Source organism: Ursus maritimus, unplaced genomic scaffold (genome assembly GCF_017311325.1).
Source record: "Ursus maritimus isolate PB19 unplaced genomic scaffold, ASM1731132v1 scaffold_33, whole genome shotgun sequence".
Classification (NCBI taxonomy): domain Eukaryota; kingdom Metazoa; phylum Chordata; class Mammalia; order Carnivora; family Ursidae; genus Ursus; species Ursus maritimus.
This window is the reverse complement of record NW_024425897.1, coordinates 16499078-16521655: the sequence shown is the minus strand read 5'-3', so window position 1 is coordinate 16521655 and position 22578 is coordinate 16499078. Positions and strand designations below refer to the sequence as shown.

General features: G+C 48.5%; 1 protein-coding gene across 1 annotated transcript in view; it reads right to left on the bottom strand.

The window, feature by feature from the left end:
- Positions 1 to 22578, bottom strand: part of KSR2 (kinase suppressor of ras 2) — a 391016-nt gene that overhangs the window by 96252 nt on the left and 272186 nt on the right. The window contains exon 6 of the mRNA XM_040619875.1: positions 1019 to 1088. Coding sequence (XP_040475809.1) covers positions 1019 to 1088 — 70 coding nt within the window. The remainder of the gene's footprint in view (positions 1 to 1018; positions 1089 to 22578) is intronic.

The window sequence follows — 22578 nt, the reverse complement described above, 5'->3', positions numbered from 1 at the left end:
CCCCCCCCCCCGCCCCTTGTAGCCCCGCTCCCACGTACTGTCGCGGCCTGTTAGCCTTCTAACCGTCCACCGGATCGCGAGCTCCCCAAGGGCACAGGCCCTAGGTCTTGCGCGGTGCTGCTACCCAGGCACAGAAATGCTCGACAAATACTAGGGCTAAGAATCCATGAACGAGTGAACAGGTCCCTCCGCTGCTTCCCAGAGGCCTCAGTACAAAGAAAACTCTGAGCAGCAGTGTCCAAAGAACCCAGAGTGGGGAGGTCATTTAGCTTGTAGGCCCATCGCTGAATCGTGCAGGGCCTCAGTTTCCCTATCTGTCAAATGGATAGAACCACACTTGCGCTACTTACCTCACTGAGATTGTGAGGAGACTGTGAGGATAATGACATAAAATGTAGAAAGTTAAATCTGGAAAGTTAAAGAACTTCTTATAAGGGATGTTTACTAGATACAAGTCTCCTTCCTGAAGGGACAGGTGTACCCCTGGGGAGCTTATTTTCATGGACCCAATAGGGCTGGAGCTCTGAACTGACCTACATCTCAACAGAGAGTGAGCTCAGAGTTCAGTATCCAATCTCGTCTTCTTGGTGGGGAGACCCAAATTTAGGAATGTAAAGCATTGGTCTTGACAATGATACTGTTCACTGAGTGATTATTATGCATCCTTTGCTTGGCACTTGACATATATATCTCATTTGATCCTCATAACACCCTATGGGTAGGCAGAATTATCTGATGAAAAAACTGAGCCTCAGAGAGGTTAAATAACTTCCTCAAGGTTGCAAAGCTTTACTAGCCAGAATTGGAACATAGGAAAGTCGGACTCCAAAGCCTGGCTTTTAACCATTACATGCTGATTTTGCAAAGGCCAGGTTAATAAGATGACACAATGAGGTTTCTCTTGGCAGAGGACAGAGGGCCATGGCGACACAGGAGCTGGAGCAAAATATCTCCCCAGCCTTTCCCCACTCTGGTGGCCAGAAAGCCCAGCACCAGTGCCCACGGGAATCCAGCCTACCTGTGCTTGATGGAGTTGCCGAGGTCTCTGCGAGGGATCTGCGGGGACCAGCGCGGCACGGACAATGTGTCTGCAGGGAGAGAAGAGAGGAGGAGAAGAGCCAGTTACACAGAGGGTCAGAGGATGGGGTGGGCTCCAGCCGAACCCTGGAAGGAAGAGGGAAGCTCGCCGGCTTCCGTGACCACCACCGTCACTCGCTAAACTAAAGCCAAATGGAACACTGGTTTAACATGTGTTGCTTTGACTTGAGCAAGGTCCCCTGGGCAGGGCAGCCAAGGAGCACCCTGAAAGAAGCCAGCTGTGGCAAGAAGAAAAATGAGCGTCACTCCCATTGACAGAGTGCTAAGTGTGTGCCAGGCACACGGTAAGTGACTCACATGCTTCCGCCTGTTAGATTCTCAAAACGACCCCGAAAAAAGGGGTTGTTAGCCTCCCCACCCTACAGACAACACAACTGAGACTCGGGGCGGGGAAGTTCCTGGTGCAAGGTCATACACCTTGGAGGCCGCACAGCAGCTGTGAATCCAGATTTGAGAGACTCTAGAGCACATGCTCGTGTGCCAAGTTCTAATGCGGTGGATTCCAAATGCCAGGCATGCTTGTACCCCTTTCCCAGTTTTGTCCCGTACAACCCATACAATGCTTTACTCACTATCTTAAGGTAACTCTTCTTGTTTGTTTAAATACACTTATTTTAAAAGAACACTCTATATTGAAAACTAATATCACTTTCTCTATATTGTCAGTAATTATTTACAATATGTCCAACCACGTACCATCTAAACTCATGTTAAAATAAGTGGATGGAGGGCTGCCTGGGTGGCTTGTCGGTTAAGCATCTGATTCTTGATTTCGGCTCAGGCCATGATCTCAGGGTTGTGAGATCGAGCCCCACGTCAGACTCTGTGCCAGGAGTAGAGCCTGCTTAAGATTCTCTCTCCCTCTCCCTCTACCCCTCCCCCCCTTCTCTCTAAAATAAATAAATAAATAAGTGGATAGGTTTCGGAGTGAATGCAACAGTGAGTGGATGGAGGGATAGATGGATGAATGTTTGGATAGATGGGTGGATGGTCAGATGAGTGGGCAGATGAACAGATGGGTAGGTGGGTGGTCGGACGAATGAATGGATGGGTGGTTACATGGATTGGTAGGTGGATGGTTGGATGGATGGGTGGATCAATATTTGGACAGTTGGGTGGACAAGTGGTTGGATAGGTAAGTGGAAAGACAGATGAGTAGGCAGATGGACAGGTGGGTAGGTGGGTGGTTGGAATGGTAGATAGGTGGATGGATGGATGATGGATGGATGGATGGATGGATGGATGGATGGATGGTTAGGTGAGTGGATGAATTGGTAGGTAGGTAGATGTACGTATGGATGGATGGATAGATAGATGAATAGACTGATGGATGAATGGGAATGAGGAAGAAACAATAAATCACACAGACTTCAGACTGGGTGCCCGTCCCCATCTGGTGTTTCCTTCCATGCCTTAAGCTAAATCCCAGTACCTTCCGCTATCACTCCACCTCTGTCTGAGTTCTGGGATTTCTCCCACAGATGCTGGGCACCAGCCCCCACCTTCACTCCACTGCCTAGCTGCCCTCACGTCCCTCCTTCTGGACCTCAAATGCCCTGGGGAGGTGTGAAACAACAGCAGAAATGAAGCTGCATTGCATGCGAAATTCTCCACCAGCTAGCAAGAGAGAAAGCGAGTGGCCAACCCACACCAGCTTTCCTTTCTCAGGCCATACAGATGGAGCCAGTTCTCTGTTTTTGGAGCTACAAACACACACCTACCCCATTTTTCACAGCCACTGTTCTGGAGTGGTGCACTCACCGGGAGCTGGGCATGTCTGAACCAATCAGAGAGCATTTAACCCCCAACCCATTCACTCCTCTCTTCTGTCTAATGACACTGTCGACAGCCATCTGAAAGCTGTTTCCAGAAACCCCAACTCTGCCCTTGTAAAGCTGGGACCCTTTCTGGGAGAGCTAGTGATTTTCCAAGCCCAAAGGGCAGAGAAAAGCCATGTTAGAAACAGCATGATATATCAATCAGAATCATAGCCGGTGGAATTTCCTCCAGTTTAACTAAAAGCTAAATGTCACCCAATCTAAGCCATTTTGCCCCTTGTTTCAGTTTCCAAGGGAAACAAAAGAGACAAAAAAGAAAAAACAATTTTAAAAAAAGAGCAAAGGAGAGCATTCTTTCCATTTCTATCTCCTTTGGGGACTTAAGTCTGATTTGGGAAGATGGACGCTACTTGCTAACTCCTTAAAATGCTTTCTCCAGCGCTGGGGCAGGTGCAGACGGGACAGCTGGGCTGAAGAGAAAGCGTTAGTTAAACTAGGAGTGCCGAATAGGCTTCATCTCATGGGACATTCGTAGCAGCTGTTGGGAAAAGTGTGTTGAGAAAGATGCTGAAGCCCAATAGGAAAGAACACCAAGACTGATCAGCAATGTCTGCCACGGGTGACGAATAAGGCAGAACCAACAAGTGTGTGTATATGTGGCCCTCCTGCACGGACCGGGACCCCAGCCTCATTTTTGCATCACCAAGAGCAAAGTAAGTACTTCCTATAGGTTTGCTGAGTCCAAGCGTATTAGGATAGCGGCATTGAGTTAATTGATCGCTTAATATGTGTTAGGCATTAGCCTGTGCTGTGTAGACCTGGAAACTATGCCTCCGTGCAGTCAGTGTGCTCATTATTCCCTATAAAGGAAGACTCGGGGACTCAGAGAAATGCAGTGACATTCTCGAGGTCACTCTGCTAGACTCCGGCAGAACCTCACGGAGCAATTCTGCCACTGCTCAGAAGTCCTGCAAAAGCCCCTTCACCAGTATTCTCAGCCAAGGTGACTTGTGCTACCCAGGGGACATTGGACAATATCTGGAGATAATTCTGGTTGTCACAGTGGGGTTGGGAGGAGTTATTGGCACCCGGTGGGTAGAGGCCAAGGATTTGGCTCACCATCCTACACTGGGCAGGCCAGCCCCGACATCAAAGAATTAACCAGCCCCAAATGTCGAAAGTGCCAAGGCTGAGAAGCCCTGATCTAAATATTTTCTACTTCCTCAACCACCTCGCACCCCCACCCAACCCCAAGAAACCAAGATGGTACTTTCGAGGCTCAAGTCAGCAGAGAACAAATCCTCTTATTATAAGCACAACTGACTTTTAGATTCATATCTAGTTATGCTGTTCTTCTCAATCACGGCACCTCCTCAAGAAGTAGAAGTAATTAAGTTTAGTCGTTTGGTTTCATTTCCCGGTATCTGGTGGAAGGGGTGAATTCTGTCAATCACACAGCACAGCTACAGCGTCATTAGTGGCAAGCACTAATAACCTGCACACGGCTCCGAACGTGGGTGTGCAGACCTGAACTTTGAGAGCCTCTCTTTCCTTTCCTCGTGCGTATTTCATTACACTTGCCAACTCGAGCCTAAAAGCAAAGGAAAACTATTTAAAGGGAAGGGGGGGTGTGTGGAAATCTATGAAAATCCAGGCCTTATCATAACAGAGAAGGCAAATAGCATTTATAGCAATTAAACTGATACAGAAACTTCTGTTTAACAATCAAAGCGCCTATTACGATGTCTCCATAGCTGAACAAAAGCTTCTTTTCTACTCTAATTTTCTGATAACAAGTCATGCAGACACGGAGACAGAATTGTGCGCGTCCCTGGTGCCTTCAGTCCTAGGGGTAGAATAATAGAAATCTCTTCTCAGATGTTTTCATTTCCAATGTACTGAAAGGGAGTGTTGGAGGGAAGGAGGTTTTCTTCTCCCCTCCCGCAGGTCCCTGTCTATGCCCTCTCAGCCGTTCCTCCATACAGAAAGGGGAGAAGCCAGGAGCCTCGGTCTTCAAAACACCCTGGGGAGCCAGATGGACAGACAGAAGCCCCAACACAAGGCATCGACATTCATAAAGCCTCCGTGTTATGTAGAGCTTTGAAATGAGAAGCTCGGGCTCTGACGTGGCAGGCAGGAACTCAGGCTAACAGAAGAGTCAGGTGTGCGGAAAATATTTAAAAACATTTAACACAGAGACACCAGGTAAAAACAGGGGACAATAGGGGTGCCTGGGTGGCACAGCGGTTAAGTGTCTGCCTTCGGCTCAGGGCATGATCCTGGCGTTATGGGATCGAGCCCCACATCAGGCTTCTCCGCTAGGAGCCTGCTTCTTCCTCTCCCACTCCTCCTGCTTGTGTTCCCTCTCTCACTGGCTGTCTCTGTCAAATAAATAAATAAAATCTTAAAAAAAAAAACAAAAACAGGGGACAATAAAGCAAAGGAAGAGGAGGAGAAAAAAGTAAGAGAAAAAAAGGTGCCGAAGACGAAGACAAAGAAGAAGAAAAGAAATGAGAAAAATAATAACAGATATGCCTCTTATGGAGCACTACGGTGTGCCGAGCGCTGTTGCCAAATAAGCCCTTTCTGTACTTTACCTCGTGTAACCCATCCACTGAAGGCTATGGTGCATGGAGCATAGCAGCTGTTAGGATTAGCCCTGTCTCACCAACAAGTAAATCAGGACGTGACACCATTTTCCCAAGGTCACACAGCAAATAAAGGCCAGGACTGGGGTATTTCATTCAGGTCACAGAGCTTGGGTTCGATAAAGGACGGCCACCTTCATCCCCATTTCACAGACGGGAACACTGAGGCTTAGAAGCAATACACAATCATCCATAGCTAGTGACTGAGTTGGCATTTGAACCACAGACAGGAACGAACCAGATGCTTCTAGTCCAGACGGCTCTCCAGATACAGGGAGTTCAACCCATCCTGGAGTGTCCCTGCCTCCTACCTCTGTCTGGGAGGAGCAAAGGAAATGCTGAACATTGACCCTTATATGCTCAGGGAAGGGCTGCCAGAAGCCTGGCAGGTGGTGTGATGGTATGCTGTTCATTTCAGCAGTCACCCCTGCAGTTAGCCAGCAAGATTTTCATGAGTAGAATCATGCCCACACCCCTCCCCAAGACGTCCTAATCCCTGGAACCGGCAGGTAAGTCACCTAACTGGCAGAAGAGATATTGCAGATGTGATTAAACTAAGGATTATCTAGGCGGGCCGATGTAATCATGAGTCCTTACGTATGCAAGAGGGTCGAGGTAGTGGAGGAGATGGGACAGTTGGGGGCTTTGAGGATGGAGAGGGCCAGCAGCCAAGGAAGCCAGAATAGGCAAGGAAGATTCTCCCCTGGAGTTTCCAGAAGAACCAGCTCTCTCGACACACCTTGACTTCAGCCTTGTGAGACTAATTTTGGACGTCTAATCCCCCAAATTGTAAGGTAATAAATTGGTGTTGTTTGAAGCCACTGGGTTTGTGGTAATTTGTCACGGCAGCTGTAGGAAACCAATACAGCACCTTTGCTGTGCTGGGTACGGTTTTAGGAGCTAGGTGTATGGTGAACAGGATAATTAAATTTTCTGAGCCTAGAGTCAGAGAGTGAGTAAACAAATAAAAACCCAAGGTAATTTCAGACAGTGATACATTTCATAAGGGAAATAAAACACGGACTTTGGGATTTGTTTTAAGGCGAGGGGAACCCCCAAGTATATTAGAACAGAGGCCGGATGCTGGGGGTGGGAGTGGGGGGTGATCTCACTCATTGAAGAGCTCCCTCTGGTGGCCAAGCAAAGAATGGCCCGTCAGGCTGGGACAAAAATAAGAGCCCCCCGCCCCCCCACCAACCCAACCATCTTTCAACTCCCCACACAGCAGGGTCCAAAGCATCAACCCTGACCTTTACAAGGCCATTCTTTTCCCAGCCCAGGGCTTTCCCATTTGAGCTTTCATGATCAGTTGCAGTGGCCCAGTAAGAAATCCACACCCCAGAGTAATCAGTCCGCGGCCTGGCACTGGAGCGATGCTTGGTCTTATTTATCCATATGAATCCCAAGTGGGGATAGGCCTCTTGGAGCCATTTCTTCACTTAATCCAAACAATCCTATGAGGCTGTATTCCTAGTTTAGAAGTAAGGAAAATGGGGGCGCCTGGGTAGCGCAGTCGTTAAGCGTCTGCCTTCGGCTCAGGGCGTGATCCCGGTGTTCTGGGATCGAGGCCCACATCAGGCTCCTCCGCTGGGAGCCTGCTTCTCCCTCTCCCACTCCCCCTGCTTGTGTTCCCTCTCTCGCTGGCTGTCTCTCTCTGACAAATAAATAAATAAAATCTTAAAAAAAAAAAAAGAAGAAGTAAGGAAAATGAAAACATTCATTGTTCAAAGTCCCACAGCGCGTATTTGGCGTACGTCGGGATTGAACTCAGTCTCCCTGCACCCCTACCCCACACTATCTTCCGATAGCGTGTCTCCTTCTGAGGCGAGTGGGAGAATTACTGCTTAGTGATGCAGTCCTGGAGCTAAAAGACCTCAAGAAGCCCTCTGTTGCAGCCTCTCAACCCTCTCGGATAGAAGCTACACTAGCCTTAAAGGTTTCCATGGAGATAAAGACCTCTGAGCACAGAGAACTATTAATAATCACAGCTAACATTAATTGAGCACCTACTGTATGGCAGGACTCAGATTAAGTGCTGTAGATGTATTATTTCATTTAATCTTCATAACTCCTTCTTCGCTGGGAGAGCTGGGGCTTGAGCCAGGCAAACCCCGAGAGCTCATCCTCAGAAACACCACAAATAAAATGGAAATTCCAAGCTGCCCTAAGCTTCCAGCCCAGGAGCACTGCCAGCCTGAGTGAGTTCTTAACAACAGTGCTGCATTCAGATCAAGTAGCAAATTCTTTGGGCTCAAAGATACCAGAAACTAATAAAACTTAGACCACGAAACTTTTCTTTTGGGGTCACAGGCCAGTCACCAGCTAAAATCCCCCTGGATTTATCCAAGGGGCCAACCAATCCTCAGCTAAAACTGCTCACGGTATTCTTCACATAGCAGGGAATAACTCTATTTGCTTTAATATCCAATTCGAATATATCAGATCTAAAAGTTTTTTTTAATTATGCGCTGTCTCTAAAGGTTACGGTTCCGTGGTGCTTCAAAGCCAAATTGGGTTTCTTTGCGTATTTGGACATCATTCTCTCCCTGAGACAACTATAAGCCCTTTCCCAAGATCCAAATTTCATTATCTTTAAGGGTGCTTGATGGCTATGGAGACATCCAGGGAGCCACCTGGCGCTGGTCAGCGTGTACATAAGATGGGCCCAGGTGCCATGTCAGAGGGGAAGAAACAGGTGTTGTGGGGGGGGACTCACATTGGTTAGAGATGCGAGGGGTGAGCAAGGACAGTGCTGTTTGCTCCTGATGGAAGAGACCATTCGGAGGAGAGTCAGGGATTCCCATGGCATTGAGTCAAAACAAAGAGCAAGGCGAAGCTGTCTGTCTAGAAATAGGAGGACTGCAGGAAAGGGGGGCAGGTTATCAGGGCCACACCAATCCACACGTGTACGGTGTTTAAACTAGTGACAAGGCCCTGAACGTGGACCTCCTTTGGAGACAGAGGAGCCTACTTTATTTCTGAACGGGAAGGGCTTCTCTGTCATCAGCTTGCCCACTGGAGTGTGGGAGAGAGTGTGGGACCCCGCGGTAAGCAGACCCTGTGTTCAGACGTCAGCTCTGCTGCTTCCTAGCTAGGTGGCTTGGGCAATTTTACCTCTGAGTCTCCTTTTTGTCTCCTGGGAATAGGGAGTCAGATCTCCCTCACAAGCTTGCTAGGAGGATGAGTAGGAATGATGTAGTGGGACAAGGGCTCAGCCGGGTGCCCGACGCATTACTGTTACTACCGCCTCTAGGATTCGCACACCAGTTAGAACGACCCCCAGGCCCAATCCAGCCCATCACCTGCTTTTGTAGGTAAAGCCTGATCAGCGCTCAGTCGCACCCACTCATTTGCATATTGTCTGTGACTGCTTCCCCACTAGGACAGCAGAGTTAAGTCACTGTGACAGAGAGGGGATGGCCCACAAAGCCAAAAATAATTATCACCCGGCCCTTTATAGGAAAAGTGTGTCAACCCCTGATTTAGGGCTGTCTACCTCGTTTCCTTGGCTGATGACCAGAGAGATTTTCTCCCCCATTTCTCCCTCTGGTTTTATTGAGGCGCACCTGACAAATAAAATTGTAAGATATTTAAAGTATACCATGTGATTATTCAATATATGTATCCATTGTGAAAGATTTTTTTTCTCTGCACCCAGAAGACCCGGACTGTAGACCTATTTCTGCCACTTACATGGCGTGAATCCTTGGACGAATGTCCTGCCCTCCTCCAAGCCAAAATGTGCATGAGCGCTTGGTGGTATCCCTCTGCTCACCTCATCCTAGCGCCCTGTGCGCTCTGTCATTTTAACACCCATTTTACAGAAGAGAAGAGCGAGGCACAGTAGCACTAGTAAGCAGTCCAGCTAAGATTCTAACCCCCACGAGCCTCGCCCCGAGCCTGTGTTCTGACTAGCCGTCCCTGTCTTCCAGTAGAATAATCCATGAGGAGGCAATGCTCTGATTACCGGCCACTGCTGAAAACCATGTCCGCTTGTGAAATCAGAGGGGAAGGAAAATTAACTCTCTCCTCTCCCCGCTTCTGACCGGGCTTATTACTATGATTATCCAGTTGTCACTTTATCAAGGCAGAGAGAAGACCCTGAGGATGTCTAAGTTACAGTCGGAGGGGTGGTGGTCCTGGTCATGGCCAAATGGGAGAGAGACCACAAAAGCGGCTTCTGGAGAGTGTCTGCAGGTAGAATCCAGCTCAGTAGGACAGATGAGCAGTCAGGGCACTGAGCAAATGGTAGCACAGCAGACAGAGGGCTGATACGTGGGGCCAGGAGGCAGGAAAGTGCAGACACAGGGTAGGAGGGGGAAGACATGGCAGGGAATCCCAAAGTTCTCTACACACATTCTTCCTGGCCCCAGGTTACAAAATTTTCTTAAAATAATTGAAGCCAAACTGGAAACACCTTCAAGATCTAGTAGACAAACGAAAATCATTCTCCCCCTTTAAAGAAGGCCATCGCCACCTTGGGTCTGAATCCTGGCAGATCCCTGCCGAGCTGGGATCCCCTGAATTGCCTACTAATCAGCCTGTGGATGGTGACGCCACCACTCTGTCTCCCGGAGAGGGACGTGAATCCCAGAGTCATCACGTGTGATTTATTTCAGCCCCCTCAGGTGGCCTCAATTAAATTTCACTGCCGGTAAAGAAAGAGAGGATGGCTGAGGCATTTAATTACATTTTATAATGTGCTCACTGCTGAATTTATTAAAGTGTATCAGGGATTTTTAACCTTGTAACCAAACAATGGGAGACCCGGGTGCCACGCAAGTAATTATCTTCCTTCTGGGGTTGATGGATGGAGAATCCAAGCTTAACAGTAGGGTGGGGATGTGTGCGGGGAGACGTGGGGCTTATGGGGGGGGCATGACAGGGAAAGTGGGGCAATGGGCCTCTAACTCCATGAGCCATTACCCCACAGATTGGAGCAGGGGGGTGGCATTAATGATCAGTCTTCCCTCAATCCTAAAAACAAGATGTATCGGGAAACCTGTCTTTCTTCTTGCATCCCTACCCCAAACCCTCCCCTCGAAATTCCTCTTGATATAATTTTTCTGCTGTGGTGTAGAAAGAGGAGGGGGGGGGTCATCTTGAAATGTCAAAAGTAGCTTATATAATAAGCTAATAAAAGTAAAATATAAAAAGGGAATAAAATCTTATTTAGAAATCCAGGAGAATTTCATTAAGGTAACAGACCCAACTTGGCTTATTTGGGAGATAAATTATCAATAAGGAAATACATGCTGTGGAGTTTGGTATGTGTGTGTTGGGGGGGAGGATGTGGGTTCCTTAAATATGACCCTGAGAGTGGGCTTGGTCTATGCATAATCGTTGTCTCGAGGACCTTTGTTATAGGTCATATATACCACTCAAGTGACAGAGTTCAGGTGGGAAGGAAGAATACGCTCATCCCGGCCAAAGAGGACAAAAATGCCCCATGCATCTGGAAGGCAGCAGGACGGAGGTAAGGGCCAAGTGTGGGCTCCAAACTGCTCATGGCCCCATTGCTGTCTCCAGCCCCCGCCCAGCCCTCCCCAAGTCCCATTCACATCATGGATCTGCTATTTTCCACCTCCCACCTTCAAAGATGCTTCTGTATCCCCTCCCCAATTCCTTTAGCCTGACTCAACCAACTGCTCTTCCAAGATCCAGCTCAGGCGTGACTCCTTCAGGAAGCCTTCCCTGAATGCACAAGGGGGCAATGCCCCTGCCATGACCCTCTCATAGCATCCTGTGCTTACCCCTCCGGGCCAGCTGGCTCATCACAGGGAGAGCCTCTGCTTAGGAATCTGTTCTTACCACCACCCTTGACCACGAGTTCCTGGAGAGTAGGAACAGCTAATGATTCATCTTTATGTGTCCAGTGTCCCATGCAGAGTTTGGCGTAGAGCTGAGAGGTGAGCGTTTTCCGTGCTAATTCCAGCAAAAATAAGCCAGCAACCCAGTCCTCTGAATGAAGGCTTCACTTCCTCACACCCTGCAGGGCCTGGGCCAGTCAGGGGTCCTGGGAAGTGAGGAACCCTACTCTGCCCAGCCCTCAAGCTCTGACCTGGGACTGGGACCTCAACTAGGACAGCGGACCGAACAAGCTCATCCGCCCAAAACTGGAACCCAGCACTTCCTCTCTCAAACCATTCCCCACTTGCCTGTCTGTCCAGGGCCCCAGGGTTTCCTCAGCTCCCCCAGGATTGGGACTGCTGGACCATTTTCACTCCTGACTCCTGCCTATAGTGGGAACCACTGACACAGTCCCTCCAGAGGGCGACTTGCCATGTATGTCACTTCATACACTCAGTCCTCTTAGGCACCCTGTCAGGGAGGTCTAGTATTGATCCCATTTTACAGATGAAGAAATTGAGGCTCTGGGAGCCTCAAACAGAGAAGCAGAGTGATCAAAAGAATGGGGTTTGGAGTTAGAGACCAGGGTTATTGTCCCATTTCTGTCCCTGTTTCTCTGAGCTGCAGCATTAGTAAAACTGATAAGGGCTAATGCAGACTGGGCAGTGCCCAAGTCACTTCCCAAAACTGTCAGCGCGCTAGAATCATCTGACACCTGTGCTTCCTCCCCACATTGTGGTTTAGTGCAGGGGTCAGCAAATCCTGACCCCTGGGCCATGCATCTGGCCCCCTGGCCTGTTTTGTAAATAAAGTTTTATTGGCACACAGCCACGCCCAGTGTCTATGGCTGCCTTTGCACCGTAAGAGCAGCGTTGAGTAGCCATGACAGAGACATAGGGCCTGCAAAGCCTCAAGTATTTACTATCTAGCTCTGTCATGAAGTTCGCTGACCCTTGATTTCACTGTGCTGGGGTATGGCCTGGCTTTGAAAATTTCAAAAGGTGTCCAGGTAATATCAATGTGCAGTCAAGTTTGGGGATCCCCTGACCTACAGGTCTGACATGAGTTCGCTCACTGACTGTAATAACCATGTCTCTTTCATTCCCTCCTGCATCCTCGGTAGCCAGCACAGTGATGGGCAGAGTGGCACTTCCACACGTAGTTACTGAATGAATGAATGGATGAGTGAGTGAATGACCAGCCTGCCCTGTGAGTTAAGTACCAACGATCTCATTTTGCAAATGGGGAAACTGAGGCTGGGGGTCAGCTAAGGAAAATGTTCTTTCTGGGATTTGAACCTAGATCTCCTTAACTGGGGAGCCTCCTTTGTGAGCATTACGGTCTCTCTTCAGATAATGAGGAAGAGAGCCCGTTAGCAGAGTCAGTAAGGGGGGTCTTCTTGTGCACCCTTCCTGGGACAGGAGCCCTGAGGAGAGGCAGCCTGGAGACCTGGAGAGCCACGCAGAGCCATCTCAGACCACAGAGATATAGGACCTGTCTCTTTGACCTGAAGGAAAATGCTAATTGGAAGAGGTTGGCTTACTGTGCCAGGCTCAGGCTTAAAGGAGGACAAAACAAGAGTTGACAGACAGAGGCCCCACGCTGCCATCATCACAAATGTCCCTGTGAAGGGAGAAAAACAGCCAGCCCTGTGCTCCATCAATTTCAATTGTAAATGGTCTCACGTTGAAATAAACCAACAGAAGCAGCAGTATCGGTGACAGGCGCGGGGTGGGGAGGGGCGGGGGACACGCAGACCGGAGGCTGGAATCTACAAGTTGGGCTTGACATCTGGACCCAGAGACGGATGACAGGGCACGTTTGTGGACCGCAATGCAGGCCACCCAGGGGCCCAAGCCCCCTCTTTTGCCTGAGAAGCAGGGGGACAAAATGGAATGAATTTACAGGGGCAGACCTGAATTGAAATCCTGAGTCTGTCCTTGTGGTTGATGCTTTGTCTTTCCCCTCTGCGGGCCTCCTCCTCTGTCCAATGGGTGTGATCAAACCCATCCTGCAGTTTCCCTAAGGACCATCCATGGATATGAAACGAGTGCCAGGCACATAGTAGGTGTGCAATAAAAAGGGACTTTCCCCGTGAACAACTCACGTGCTCGTTTGCAGCTTTGCTTAGCAGCCCTTTTCCCTGGCCTGAGAAGACAAAACCCGGGGACGAGGCTCTTAGGGAATAAGGCCACGACTCCGTGGAGAAAAGCGGTGAGTTATGGGGAGGGCAGAACTGTCTAGGTCCCTCTGGCCATTTATTCCCCTCCTCTCGTCCTGTTCTCAGAGCGTGTCCATAGCCCTGCTCGCCCGCGTGTGATGGATGGGTCTTAAGTTCCTTGCATACTACATCATCAATTACTTACATATTTATTGCCTTGAACTGAGTTTATGGATCTTAAATCAGAGCCATTCCGAGTTGCTTGAGCTGAAATTCTCCCCCAGTGGAAATGTGATGTTTTTTAATTATGCAGCCACCCGGTAGTTAATGCTCAGTGGAAGTTAATTGTCCATAGAACAAAGGGCTGCGGAGAAGTTCCCCACACAGAGTCGTTCCTCGGAATTTACTGCCTGAGTGGGCTCAGCAGGGACAGAGCAGGCGAGCTTGGTGTGAGAGACCCCGGTCCGACTTCAAGAAACCCGAGACACCAGGCACCCTCAGTCGACTTCACACAATAGATTTTCTCCCTCTCTCAGTGCCCTGATGCTAAAAGCACCATCAAGAGACGTGTCACACTGTCTGTGGTTTGCAGACTATGGTAGAGACGGCCTTGTAATGGGTCACATTCCAAGGTCAAGACGGGGTGTCCACACTCCAAAGCATCTCTAAGTGGGACTGAGGTACTAGAGAGGGGACGGGTCTTTGTCCTGATGTGGTGGCAGCTGTGGAAGCGGAGGCCACCTAGGGAGGGGACCTCAGCTGCAATGGGGCCATGGTTTCTTGGTGAGAACTGTTGCCAGTGGGGGGGGGGTGTACAGAGAAAACTTGAAGATAAGCAGAGAAGTTGACCTTCCAAGAGTGAAATCAGCCCGACTCCTAATGGATCATTGGATAGAGACACATTAACCGTGGTTCTCAGCAGTGGCTGATGTTGCCCCCAGGGGACATTTGACAATATCTGGAGACATTTTGGGGGGGTACCTGCTCAGGGGCGATGGTGCCACTGGTATCTAATGGGTGGATGCCAGAGATGCTATAAAACGTCCTGCAATGAGCAGGACAGGCCCCCGGCACAAGAATTATCCAGCTTCAAATGGCAATCGTTTTGCAGTTGAGAATGCCTGCCCAAAGAGCTGGGAGGGACCTAGATTGAGAGCCTGATACAACTGGATTAAGTATACAGACAGACTGAAAGAGGGGTTCAGTCAACTATGAAATGACAGACAAGGAGAGTCCCAGGGGTGAGTGTTGGCTTGACCCTCCCTGCCCACCTGGAGGACGGGGGTCTTTGGCACTGGAGCTGCTCCTTCTAGTAACAGCGGCCTGGTTTTCCAGGGAAAAACTAACCTAGAGCTGACCCTCCCTTCCAGCCCCGGGTGTAGTGTGTTTAGTCTAGGTGTGGGAAGTCCAAAGCACTATGATTGGGTCAAGGGTAGACATGTGACCCAAGACGGGCCAATCAGAGTCCACGAAATGCCCTGCCCCCCCCCGCCCACCTCCCCGTTGTTTTTTTGTTTTGTTTTGTTTTGTGTTTTTGGTTTTGGTTTTTGGTTAAAATCTCCTCTATCCTCTGGAGTAGCTTAAGCTGGTGGGCTGCGCATCGGAGGCCCTGGGGCTACCTGCGGGAAGGGCCTGCCTGAGAAGGAAGCCGACACACTTACAAAGCAGAGTAGAAAGATGGAGAGAACCCAAAAGCTGGTATGTCGTTTGAGCCCCTGCAGCTTCTCCAGTTACTGTCAAATCCTCATTTTTAAACATTTAAAGTAGTTCGAGTACTTTCGCTTACAAGCAGAAGAATGTAGACCTTATGCAAGGTCACGGAGACAGATGGAACGAGCAGATTTCCGACAGCTACAGTCCCTAAGGCACCCCCACCGCAACCACGGGATGGCTCATCATTATAAAGGTGGTGGTACCCACCATTTATGGGCCAGGTACTAGGCATGATACCAAACACTTTATGGGCATTATCTCATTTATTCTGCACAATAATCCAATGACATCTTCGTTATTATTATTTTAAAAAGGGAAGTAGTTCAGAGAGTGTGAACAACTTGCTCTAGGTCACACAGCTAGCAAGCGGTGGAGCCCGGATCTAAAGCCGGGCCATGTGCCTGAACTCTCAGTTACCCTGCCCAGAGACAGCAGGCTGTCCCAGCCTGAGGCCTTCAAATATTCCCTACAACAAACTTCCCTTCTCCCTATTCTACGTGCCCCAGGAAACCCCCTGAAAAAAATCCGGCCATCAGGAAGGGAGGACTGCAGAGAGGAAATGGGATAATCACCCGATCCTTGAGAAATGCAGTGCTTGTAACAGCAAGTTCTCATTGTACATTAATAAACAGATATTCCGGGTTTATACATCAGTCTCCAAAGTCTGGTTAATGTCAATCAGACTCTTAGGGACTCTGTCTTCTGAATGGGCAAAGCGAGACCCAGATTTCTGGATTGTGATGAATTCTCCTTAGCAGTGGTTTTCAAACTTGAGCATTCACGGCAGCATTATTTATACGAGCCAAAAAGCACAAACAGCCCAAATGACCATCAATTGATGAATGGAGAAGAAAATGTGGTGTGTCTCTACAACAGAATATTATTTGGCCATACTGATTCATGCTACAACATAGATGCGTCTTGGAAACATCGTGCTAAGTGAAAGAAGCCAGACACAAAAGGCCACATAGCGTAAGATTCCATTTATATGGATGTCCAGGATAGATAAATCCATAAAGACAGAAAGTAGATGAATGGTTGCCAGGAGCTTGAGGGAGGCACAATAGGAGTGACCACTAATGGGTACGGGGTTTCTTTGGGGGAGTGATAAAAACATTCTGGAAGTAGACAGTAGGGATGGTTGCACAACTCTGTGAATATACTAAAAACCACTGAATTGTTTTAGAAGGGTAACAGCTTTCTTTTAAGAACCTGAAGCATACATCACAATCACCTGGAGCTTGTTGAAATACAGATGGCTGGGCTTGGCTGCCAGGAGACCGGATTCAGTTCAAGCCGGAGCAGGGCCTGAGAATATGCATTTTAACAAGTTCCCAGGTGACGCGGTGCCACTGGATGCTGAGAACCCCAGGGTGGTGTGTGAGCTGTTCTTCACCTGCCATAAACTGAGGAGCAGTGGTATCCAGACATCACCCTGCAACCAAACTTCAGTGCAAGGGCCTTTTCACCCGCGGGTCTCCTACAACGGAACTGATGTAGAGTTGACAATGACTTCGCGCGTTATGGACTGAATGTCTGGGTCCCTCCAAAGTTCACATGTGGAAATCCCAACCCCTAAGTGATGGTATGAGGAGGCATGGCCTTTGGGAAGTGATTAGGGCATGAGAGTGAAGCGCTCATGAATGAGATTCATGCCCTAATAAAAGAGACCCCAGAGAGCCCCCTTGTCCCTTGTGCCGTAGGAGGACACAGCAAGAAGACGGCCATCTACGAATCAGGCAGCAGGCTGTCACCAGTCATCAAATCTGCTGGCCCTTTAATCTCAGACTTCCCCAGTCTCCAGAACTGGGAGAAATAAAATATTTGTTGTTTAAGCCACTCCATCTATAGTATTTTTGTTATAGCAGCCTGAAGAACTGAGACTGTGCTGGGCTGAGTAATGGCACCCCCCCCCCGAAGTCATCCATGTTCTAATGCCCAGAACCAGTGCATGTGACTTTATATGGCAAAGGGCCTTTAAGGATGGGGTTAATGAAGAAGCCTGAGATGGGGAGACTATCCTAGATTATCCAAGTGGGCCCTACATGTCATCACAAAGGATCCTTATAAAAGAGAGCCAGCAAAGTCCCAAGAAGAAGGCTCTGTGACCTCACGGACCCCTGGAGGAGAAAAGATGATGTGATGCTGGCAGTGACCCAAGGAATGAGGGCTGTTTGCTTCTAGAAGCTGGAAAAAGCAAGGAAACAGATCCCTTGGAGCCGTGGGGAGGAACCAGCCCTGTGGACACCTTGATTTTGGCCCCAGTAGAAGCATTTTGGGATGTCTGTCTTTCAAAACCGCAAGAGAATGAGTTCCGTGTGGTTTTGGGCCACTACGTTTATGATAATTTATTATAGGAAACTTTAACCATAGGAAACTAATGTTGCCATGTGTCTCCCAGCTCGTCCTTCAAAGAAAAAGTGCAAATGGGCATTTATGAACCTTCTCTATGTCTGGCATCTCCGGGACTGGATCCTTCCAGCAACCAGAAAGACCGGGACCACATCCCATTTCACAGAAGAGAAAACTGCGGATCAGAGAAGTTCAGTAATTTGCCCAACACGGCCAGTGAACTGAGGAGTGGGGGGCTTCCTGCTAATTCCTTTATCAGGAATTTCCCATAGGAACCCCCCCAATCTGTTTATCTGCTTAGGGGCCTGAAGCAATGGGGCAATATCGGTGAACAAGATTCAATATCCCATAAAAGTCAAAGGCGGGCCCTTCCTGGAAGCAGTTTAAACCACCAAGCCCACAGGACAGGGCACCATCCCCAAAAGCCCAAGGTCTGCTTTCCCTTCCAATAGTCGTTTAGCAGGTCTTAATTTACCTAGAAAGTGCTCTGGCCTCCCAGACTGGCATAATCGGTCAGGGCTAGGTGAAATAGTAGTTTCTGACCCCAGAGTTGCTGATTCACTAAGTCTGGGCTGGGGACCAGAATTTGCATTTCTAACAAGTTCCCGGGTGATGCTGAGGCTGCTGGAGGTTTGGGGACTGCATGTTGAGAACGAATGTTCTAGATCAGGGTTCCTCGACCTTGGTACAATTGACATTCGGGGCTGGATGATTCTTTGTTGTGGGGGCTGTCCTGGGCATCACAGCAGCATCGTTGGTCTCTACCCACCAGATGTCAGCAGCACCCTGCTCCCCTGCTGTGACAAACAAAAATGTCTCCCAACATTGCCAAGGGTTCTCAGGGACCAGAAGGGCAAAACTGCCTGCAGTTGAGAACCTCTGCTCTAGATCAGCGATACCAAGAATGCACAAGATGAAGAGAGTCACCAAATATGACCCCCAAACGTCTTGGGGCTATTGACCACAGTCCCAACTATTTATCAAGGGTGTGTGCTGCATGGTAAGCATGGGGGTTGGGACAGGGTGCCTACACCTGTCACTCCAGCAGGCATCGTGAGGTCAAGCAAGCATAGGTTCTACCAGCCAAACGGCTCATTGTCTTCTCAAAGTTTCCCCAAGTTCTCAGAGAAGCCACTACTCCCAGGTGACTGACTCATCCCATTCCCTAAGGACAGAATGGCCAATCTTGGCCAATCACTAAGGAATGAGTCTGAGCCAGTGAAGGTGCTCAGGGCCAATGCTCAAAGATGGTCTGATTGCAAATTTCAAAGAGGAAAACATACATTCACAAAGCGGCCCCAGTTCCCTATTCTCGAGCTCAGCAAACCACATCCAAAGGTGCAATCTTCTCAGGCTTTTCAAAAGCCACGTGATTGATAGTCGGTGCAGAAAGGACAAGGTGTCGAATCCAGGCCTGATGGATGGGTGTGGATGCAATCAGATGCGTTTTCAGAGCGCCTTCGCTCTGACACCTGCCCCCATTCTCCACGGAGCTGGGCTCTGAATGCACCCCTGGGCCACACCCTCGTCTCCTCTACCTGCTGCTCCTATTCTTGTGGAAAGGAACAGAACCTAATGATGGATATGTTCGATGTGATCATTCTTGCTTATGTACCAAACAAAGGCAAGACTGATGAACTCCAAGGAAGCACATTCACCAGCCTGATCTATGCCTTTTACCTTGGAGCAGGCAGCACAGCCTCCAAGCACATGTCAACGTCTTTGCATTTGTCAATAGGACCTTGATTCTCTAAAGGCTGAAAGGGGTTTTCACGGGTGAATGCTTGGAGCCAGCTCAGGGTTTTCGGAGCCCCACTCAAAGCCTTCCAGGTGACTCGTTTTGCATCTGCTGGCTCCTTTCATCCCTAGACATCACCCTGGAGTGAGGGCAGGGGAGAAAAGACTTTCTCCACCCACATAAGGCAGACATGGGAATATCAGAGGCATGGGGGCTTCGGGGAGGGGCTGCCTCCATGTGCTGGGAAGAGCAATGTCCTGCTTCCTGAGTTCTCATCTCTGCTTTGCCCCAGCCGAGTCTCTTAAGCATCGCTGAGATCGTTCCCTTATTTACTTACAAGACGAGAATTTAAATGGCAACCCTGCACGGCGGCTGTCAGAGTTAATAGAAGCTCCGGAGTCAGAGCTGCCCGGGTTGGCATCCTGGCTCCACGACACGTCAGCTGTAAAACTTTGGGCAGATTTTTGCTTAATCTCTTTGTGCCTCACTGGTTCCCCGGAGGATTAACCAAGCACTTAAACGATGCTTAGCACTGAGAAGGTGCTTAATTGATATTTAATTTAGCACTTAATTAATATCCCTTTCCACTTATTCCACTCAGCCACAGAGTACGGCAGAGAAGGCATGAATAGTCCGTGCTCATTATTTAGAATCAAAGGTCTTGGGGGTGTCTGATGTATGGGGTTGAAGGGTTCTTTCCCCCCCCCCCAAATGTATGTCCACCCCGAACACAGAGACACACAGAGGGAAGAGGACATGACATCACACAGAGAGAGAATGCCGCATAAGGCCAGGCAGAGATCGGAACGGGGCATCTACAAACCACGGAAGGCCAAGGATGGCCGGCAGGCACCAAAGCCAGGAAGAGGCGAGGAAGGATCCTGCCCTAGACCCATCGGAGAGAGCACGGCCTTGCCCATGACTTGACTTCAGACCTCCCGCCCCATAGCCGGGAGAAGATAAATGTCTTTCGTTTGCAGCTCACCCAGTGGGTGGTTCTATGTTAGAGCAGCTGCAGGAAAACACCACATCTAATAACAAGGGAAGCTTGTTTGTTCATTCCTGTCTCCCGGCACAAGCCCACTGGCCACTCCCATCTCTCAATTCTTGCATCTGACTTCTCCTGGACTTCCCTCACCTGGTTGAAAAGGACCCAGAGCAGAGGTCAGCAAACTCGGGGAGGAAAGTAGCAGGAATAAACATTTCAGATGTGGTCCATTACGATCTCTGCCACTGTAGTGCAGAAACAGCCATAGACCCCACACATGGCTGTTTTCCCATAAAACTGTTTGTGGACACTAAAATTAATTTCATATAATGTTCACACATCATTAAATATTATCATTCTTTTGATTTTTACACGTATTTAAAAATGTAAAACTACCTTCCTAGTGTTTCAGACATGCAAAGAACAGGCAGTAGGCCAGATTATTCTTTTTTAATTGAGGGGAAATTCACGTAACATAAAATGATTTTAATATGTCCAATTCAGTGGCATTTATGATACTGTCTGGGTGGTGAAAACGTCACCCTCTGTCTACATCCAAACCCTAACCATAACCCCCAAAGGAGACTGATCGGACAGCCACTCCTCGTTTGCTTCCCCCGGCCCCTGGCAACCACCAATCTGCTTTCTGTCTCTGCGGATTTACATTTTCAGGACGTTTCATAGAAATGGAATGATTTGTGGTGTAGACTTCTGTGTCTGGCTTCTGTAAGTTAGCACAATGTTTCTGAAGTGAGTCCATGCTGAATTTGTAGCGGGTGTCAGGGCTTTGTTCCTTTTTATGGCTGCATAATAGTCCATTGTAGGGAGAGACCACGTTTTGTTTATTCATCCACTGACGAATATTTGGGTGGTTTCCACCTTTTGACTACTGTGAATAGTGCTTCTGTGAACATTTGTATACAAGTATTTGTTTAAAACCTGCTTTCAGTTCTTCTGGGTGTATATCCAGGAATGGAATGACTGGGTTGTATGGGAGTTCTAATGGCTAAATTTTGGAGGAACTGCCAAACTGTTTTCCACAGTGGCTGCCTGCCCGTGTGGCTTTCAGTGGGCCAGATTTGATTGGCAAGCGAAATGGTTCACCAGTCCTTGACCTAGAGTGAGGATATGAAAGCTCAATGCCTACAAGTTAGACAAACGAGAGACAAGTTTGAAAAACAAAATGTGGGTCCTCTCGATTTTTCCACCGTTTTCCTAATTTTCATAGAGATATGGACGCAGGAAATTATTCATGAACATGAATACAACTAACATACATGTTATATACATACATATATTACAATAGGGTGCATGTAATGCTAGGTGGCAGCTGCCATCTGCCTTGTTGATGGGGAGACACCAGGAATGGGGGGAACTGTAGCAAGTTGGAGAGTGTGTGCCAATCTAAAGGGGGTGACCAAATACATACATACATACATATATACAGGGGGTGACCACCACTCAGCTCTGGTCCTTTGTGGCCAAACAGGAATATGGGTCCAGTGTTGCTGGATTTTCTGATTCTTCCAAGAGAAACCAGAAATTCAGACTTTTATATGCAATTTCCTAATTTTTAATAAATTCAAGGGAAAAATCAGTTCATTTGCATGGACCAAGCAAAATGTATTTGCAGGCCACATTCAAGACTTCTGATGGCTCGTGTTTTCTTCTAATATTGGTGGCTTCCTCTAGAGAAGAAGTCAAACAGATTCACTGGGGTCTCAGGGGCTTTGCAAGTTCCCAGGTTCTCCCAAGAGTCTGTTGACCGACAGACATGTGCACCCCAACTTGGAGTGAGTGTTGCTATGGCAACCTGGTTGATTTGGGTTTTAAGGATACTCTCTCTGCAAGCCAACAAGGTTCCAACATCCATACGTTTCTTCTGGTGTTGCTGACAAGGATCCCAAACTTCTTACCTCATCACTCAGGGGCACGGGGGCCCACTGGACTAAATTACATTGGTTTTATTTAATGCTTCATGTAGATTCCAGAAATAAGCAAAGAAACCAAAGAACAATGAGGGCCCAAAGTGAAGAAGGTTCATCTATAAAAGGAAGAAGGGCTCTTCGATGTTAGGGCAGGCAATAGAGAGATCTGCAAAGAAGAAGCTTGCCTGTTGGCAAGAGCACAGGCTGGGGCTCAGGCTGGGTTTTAGGGGTGCTCTGCTACGAACTAGAGCCAGTCACAACACCTCTCTGTGCCTTGGTTTCCTAAGCTGCTAGATGGAGACCAGGATGAACATCTTCCTGCTT